Source organism: Pangasianodon hypophthalmus, chromosome 4 (assembly GCF_027358585.1).
Source record: "Pangasianodon hypophthalmus isolate fPanHyp1 chromosome 4, fPanHyp1.pri, whole genome shotgun sequence".
NCBI lineage: Eukaryota > Metazoa > Chordata > Actinopteri > Siluriformes > Pangasiidae > Pangasianodon > Pangasianodon hypophthalmus.
The window spans coordinates 27069244-27076013 of NC_069713.1; the positions used below are offsets into that span (position 1 = coordinate 27069244).

The following is a 6770-nucleotide window of genomic DNA, read 5'->3' on the forward strand; positions in this document are numbered from 1 at the left end:
TAATGGTTTCCATATGCACAGACTTATTTTTAAGATAAAGATATTGAGACAAACTTCTCTTTCTGTAATGCCCATGTTGAAACAGCATTACATCTGTTCTGGAACTGACCTTTTGTTACTGCGTTTTGGATTTGTCTAGATTTGTACGCCCCAAATATATGTAAAATTTTCTCTTTTATTTAAAGATGTATTGTTTAGATTTTATAATGTCTGTCACTCTAAAAATAAAGAATATTATCTTATAAATCTTCTCACAATTCTGGCAAAATTTCACATAACATTCACATAAAAGTAAATATGGTAATAGAACACCTATATTTATTATTTTTTTTGAAAACGAATAAAAAAATACCTCCAAACTACATACGGCTCTAATAACTCCAAAGCCATAAAGACTGTCAATATTTATATTAATTATTAATAAATAATAAATTATTAATAAATAATTTAATTTATTGCTTATGTAACTTAATTTTACCTTTTCTGTTCTTATTATCTTTTTACGTTCTAATTTTGGTACTACAGCGGTCTAACTTTGTGTGCTGGCACTTGAACTACTAATAAAGCGAGAAAAAAAAGTACTTCCGCCCTGCCGTTCAGTATGCAGTAAATACTGTGTGACTAGCTGAGAGCCGGAGTGACACGTGACATACAGAGGCGTGAAATAGGCTGAATTTTGCATGAAATTTGGAATGTAGAAGTTTATGGTTCTTTTCTTTCTTTAATTGATTTAATCACATTTACTGAGAAGCTCTTCTTCAAAGTGTGTGATCTCTGTTAATGAAATTTAAATTATCTGTTGATGAAATTTAAAGCCTGTAGTTTTTATAATAATATCTACATTCTCTTTTCAAGTAATTATAATCACATTTCATGTTTATCCAAATAAAATGGATCAAATACTCTATATCAAACTCTGAGGTGTTAATTAATTGGAATTAATAATCAGGAATATTATTATTATTATTATTATTATTATTAGAATTATTCTAATTATTGTATAATAATATAACACACTTACATTTAAAATAAAGTTATTTTCAAATGCTGTGATTTGGAACACAGCTGGTTAACTGCTAACTGGAAATAATTCTTGGTAATTAATTAAACCGGTTCCAAGCCCGGATAAAAGTGGGGAAGGTTGCATCAGGAAGGGCATCCGGCGTAAAAACTGTGCTAAATCAAATACGCGGATCAATGATCCGCTGTGGCGACCCCTAACGGGAACAACCTAAAGAGGAACAACAACAATATAAACTGGAAGTATTGATGTTTTAGCCGCAGTGAGGAAACGGGGAAGCAACTTTATTGTGTCACTCAGAGTGTTAAAACTCTGTAAATAACAGACGAAGTGCTTTATTATCTAATAAATACACACGCGCAGACCCACACACACACACATACACACACACACACACACGGAATCACTAATAAAGTTAAAAGCTGGGTTACGTGTGTGCATAAATTTACATAAATTTATGTGGAAAAAATGAAGTGGATTTTATCAACTAAAAATAGAGACACAAAAGATCTTTGGTATTTCTGTGTTGCGTGGGTGAAGTTTCCTTCGTAGGCAGCCTATTGAAAATTAGCATTAGGTGACTTCTCATTGGAAGGTGGGCATTCAAATCCCAGCACTGCCAAGCCGTTTCTGCTGAACAAGGCCTTTAACCTCAACTGCTCAGCTGGATAAATGTAAGTTGCTCTGGCAAAATGCCATAAATATATATATGACAGCGGTAACAGCAGTAAATATTCACATAAAACACTATACTTTTAAAGATGCAAAACAAGTTTTTATATTTTACGTACAATTCATGTCCCAATGTACATAAACACACTTTACAGATAAATAGACTTTCTATAACAGAAAAATATTATGTTAAAATAAAAATTATAAAATGAGGTTTGTTTCAGTGGTGTTTAATTCTTACATGTGAATGTTAAATAATATCTAAATAAATCTAAACTAAAATTGTAGCTAAAATGATTTTTTACATTTTCCTTCAGATAGTTAATTGTCATACTGAATAATGTTTTGTTTTGGGATAATTCTTAAAAAAAAAAAACGTAAAGACAAGCTGTTTTGAAAACGTTTTTCATATTATTTATATATTTTCGTCACAGCAAAAAAAGGAGGTCAAAGAGTCCTGTGTGTGTGTTTCTCCATCAGTCAGTGTGTAATTCTGTGAAGTCCAACTATTTACAACACAGTGGGTTTTGTTAAAGCTGCAACCACAGGAAGTGCCGCGGGGAGTAAAAAGCGAGAAGTTGTTTCTGTTCTGAAAGTGTGTCAGAGAGTGTGTGAAAGAGTGTGTATGAAAGAGCGTATGTGAGAGTGTGTGTGTCAGAGCGTGTGTGAAAGAGTGTGTGTATCAGAGCGTGTGTGAAAGAGTGTGTGAATGCATTTTTGAGTGTGAAAGTGTATTTCAGTGCGCACTAGTTTTCAGACAGAAACAAGGTAAGAATGAATTTCCGACTTTGCCAGGGTTTACTGAGTTTGATTTTACACTTTACGCTGTGATTTAGTGCTTCACTTCAGCGATCGCTTCAGTAATTTATAGCAGGAAATCTTTAACAATGTGAATATATATTTTTTTCTCCTCACAGTAAAAGATGTTGAATATTCACACCTGAGCCTCTGTGACGTATAAATTGTATAAAACACCGCAGGAGTGACAATGAAACCGTTTTCAAGTAAATAACATTGATATATTTAGGAGGCGTGAAAAAGTTTATAAATCTGGAGATCTGGGAACTGAAAATTGGAAATAAACAAAGTTTTAGAATTTAGTAAAATTTAAAACTTATAAAGAGTTCGATGTGTTGAAGATAAGTGCATTATTTCTAGTCACTGTTAAATGTCAGTAAATGACAGCTACATTTCGACCCTAAACTGATCATGTGATCAGGTTCTAACTCCTTTGTACAGTAAATCAGATTTTCCTCAAGTCTGATTTCTTCGACTGAAGCTTGTGTTCAGATGAAACGCTGATGAATGTAATCTAACAGCAGGTTTTACACAAACTCGTGGAGTCTTGAGCTCAAGCGCATGCTGTCTTTAAAGCAAAAGTGGGACAAACCTAAATACTGAGAAATTCTCAAATTAATCTAAATAAATAACTAACATTTTACTTTTCATTGATAATACAATGTAATGAAGAATTTTGTATTGAATTTGAAAAGAATGCAAAATTATGCATTTTCAGTAATGCTTACAGACTTTTGAACCCCAAATATGACAAAATATATTTATTATAATAATATTTTTATACCAGTAGAACATTTAATGTGTTCAGTTTCACTACTTCATTAACACAGCTAACAAAAATATAATATAATATAATATAATAGGGCTGTGATCATTTTAAATGATAATGCATTATTATTTGTTAAATGCATGAACACACAGCCATGTCAAAATCATTTGAGTTTCGTAATCTTAGGCTGTTGGTACTGCACTCAGGTCAGTAAAAATAAAAGCGAATTTAAGGATCACAAGATTATGACATTTTTAAGCTGCCATTTAAAGAACAAAAGTTATGGTGTGAAAACTGTTATGATGGAACAGTGAGAGCTCCAGACTACAGCCGGAACTACCTCAGAGTGACTGCACAATACACACCTAGCTTATAGACAGATGTTTTGTTGTTGCAATGTTTGAATATTATTAAACAGTATGATTTGGGGCAAATACAAGAGCACAAGTCAACTGTACACAGATTCTGTGACATGAAGAAGATTCAGTAAAGATGAATTTTTGATTTGCAGTTGCGGCTTTGCAGAATGACAGACATTGAGAAACAGCCGACACCAGAGAAGATGGAGGGTGGAGCCAGTGAAGCTACATTTGCCCCACCTCCTTACCCCACCGACCCAGCCTCAATGCCTCAAGCTGCTCCTTACATGCCCCCTCCTTACCCCTACGACCCTACAGTCTACCCCGTTTACCCTCCGGTACCATGGGGCGGAGATGTTCCATCTCCCGCGCAGGAGATTAACATCCAGGACTCACCAGCAGGGGGCGCAGGTACGAACTGAACAATGAGGACACATTACACGTTACATAAACAGTTTCCTCATTTAAGATTTTAGTTCACTTGAAAATGGACAAGCTTAGTTTCAAATCAACTTTAGTTGTAGCAATGGTTCTGTTCACCATGTTTTCCTGACTTGAACAGAATTCTGGGATTGTGATCTCCATGGCAACTCATAACCATGTTTAATTTCTTTCTCAAACAGAAAGTGAGATTGGAGCATCTGCGACTGCATGTGTCATGTCAGGGTTTGATGACAAGACTGTGCGAAGAGCCTTCATCAGAAAGGTGGGCATGAATTTGAAATTATCTAAACCCTGTCCCTTCTCCACCCACCTGGCCCAGCTTCACCTGTGTGTGTAACTTTACAGGTGTTCAGCGTGGTCACTGTACAGCTGTTGGTCACCTTCTCCATCGTGTGTGTATTTACTTTCTCGGAGACAGTGAAGGATGCAGTGCAGGACAACATCTGGATCTACCTCAGCTCCTACATCATCTTTATGGTGGTGGCACTGGCGCTGACCTTCTCCTCGTCCCTCAGCCGCAAACACCCATGGAACTTCATCTCCCTAGTAAGAGTGTGTGTGTGTGTATGTGCGTAACTTAATCTCACTTGTAATGTTGTATTTTATGTGAGAGTAATTTTTTTTCCTAATCGCAGTTACAAGCTCAACATCCCCACAATCCAAACTTACTTGTGTGTGTGTATACAGTCAGTGGTGACCCTCAGTTTGTCCTACATGGTTGGTACTGTAGCATCATTCCACGACACCACAGCTGTGACTATCGCTATGGGAGCAACACTCGTGATCTCCTTCAGCATCATCGTCTTCTCTGCTCAGGTACACACACACACACACACACACACACATTTCCCTGAAAGAGCTCCTAAGTGTGAGTTGAAGTATGAAGTGTGTGTTTGTGGGTGTTTCAGACACGTGTGGATTTCACAGTGTGTAATGGCATTCTGATAGTTCTGGCTGTGGATCTGCTCATGTTTGGGTTCTTCAGTACGTTTTATTACTCCAACGTTCTGCAGATTGTTTACGGATGTCTTGGAGCACTGGCCTACGCACTGGTGAGTCACCAATATGAGGAAGAGTCACTTTCAGAGAAATCCAGATTTACACTGAATGATTTTCAGCCTGATTGTTCATCCTAAAATAATCGCGTGAGAAATTTCTGATTAAAATCTCAGTGTGAGTGCTGCTTGATGCTAAAATCCACCAATAGGAGGTTCATGGGACAGCTACAAATATATACAATTTTTAAAATGAACAAACAAACAAACAAACAAATAAATAAATATTTTTATTTAGATATCAGATTACATTTTTTTATTGCAAATGTAAAAGCGGCATGGCCTCAGGCTTAATTTCACAGAAACCTTTGAGTATATTAGCATATTTTTATCTCTGTGGGACAAAAGATGAGAATGTGTAGAACATCTGGAACTCCATCAGTAATAAATATTCCAGTCCTGACTGCATCTTTTACTGGCATTCATAAGGAAATTAATTTATTTATTATGACATGTGACAGGAAATGACTACATATTATATCAAAATACAGGATTTGGTCTGCATTTACAGGAACCACTTCATCAGTAGTTTGTTTATACTGATCATGTTTAACTGAAACATCTTTCTCTTAGTGTGATGCTGAACAGGACACTGAAAATCTGTCTCTCTCTGTAGTTCCTGGTTGTCGACTGTCAGCTGGTTATGGGGAGACAGAAATACAGCCTGAATCCTGAGGAATATGTCTTTGCTGCTTTAATCATCTACCTGGACATCATCACCATCTTCCTCTACATCCTCATCATCCTCGGAGGAAGCTCAAAAAGCTAAACACTTCTGAACACATCACAGTTCTTCATCCTCATCATCACCATCATCACCTGGGTTTAACCACACACGTCAAGACAATTTCACCATTGACTCCATGCAGATTTCAGAAACAGGAGATCAGGAGATCAAGTTCCAATATTACTCATTTATCACTTCCATAGAGATAATCAAATTATCAAAACATCACAACCGTAGAGATTGTGTTTATTTACCTGCATGTACGTCACATTTTAACAGTCTAATTTGAGTTTATCTAACAGTTTAATTTGACTAGAGAACATGCTCACTGTCCTAGAGTTAGGGTTAGGGTAAAGTTTAGGGTTATGTTTAGGGATTAGGGTTTTGTTTAGGATAAGGTTTAGGGTTAGGCTTACATTTAGGTTTAACTTTAAGGTTATGGTTTGGGTTGTGGTTAGGTTTAGGTTTAGGGTTAGGGACAGTAAAAATATCTGTTGTCCTGCTGCTGTAAAATAAAGAAATGGCCTTTCTTTTTTGTTTTCAGTGTTGATGGATTAGGGTTAGCTGTAATGCTGCTGTAAAATAAAGAAATGGCCTTTCTTTTTTTCCAGTGTTGATGGAGTGAGGTTAGGGGTGAGGGTTAGGTTTAGAGTTAGCTTTTCTGCTATCCTGCTGCTGTAAATAAAGAAATGGCCTTCCTTATTTGTTTTCAGCGTTGATGTAAAAACTCTGCATTCCTCAAAGGTTTATTGTTACAGAACCTTTTAAAAGTGGATTGGATATTTTTCTTGTTCTCAGACAATTTAGAAATTATATCACATTTTGCACACAGTTACACAATTTGACAAACTTTGTGATGTTGAATATTTCTCTGATCTTTTCAACTTTGTGCTCTAAATAAATGCTGTTTATTTGCCCCATCCAT

The 6770-nt window shown here is 36.0% G+C and overlaps 1 protein-coding gene across 1 annotated transcript; it reads left to right on the forward strand.

The window, feature by feature from the left end:
* The first annotated feature begins 2257 nt into the window (after nt 1-2257).
* On the forward strand, nt 2258-6765 carry si:ch211-284o19.8 (protein lifeguard 1). The gene is made up of 7 exons (XM_026935880.3): nt 2258-2461; nt 3772-4030; nt 4243-4325; nt 4409-4609; nt 4751-4879; nt 4972-5115; nt 5735-6765. The coding sequence occupies exons 2-7, from the start codon at nt 3787-3789 to the stop codon at nt 5885-5887; spliced, it is 954 nt and encodes a 317-aa protein (XP_026791681.1). The 5' UTR covers nt 2258-2461; nt 3772-3786; the 3' UTR covers nt 5888-6765.
* Nucleotides 6766-6770: the final 5 nt, after the last annotated feature.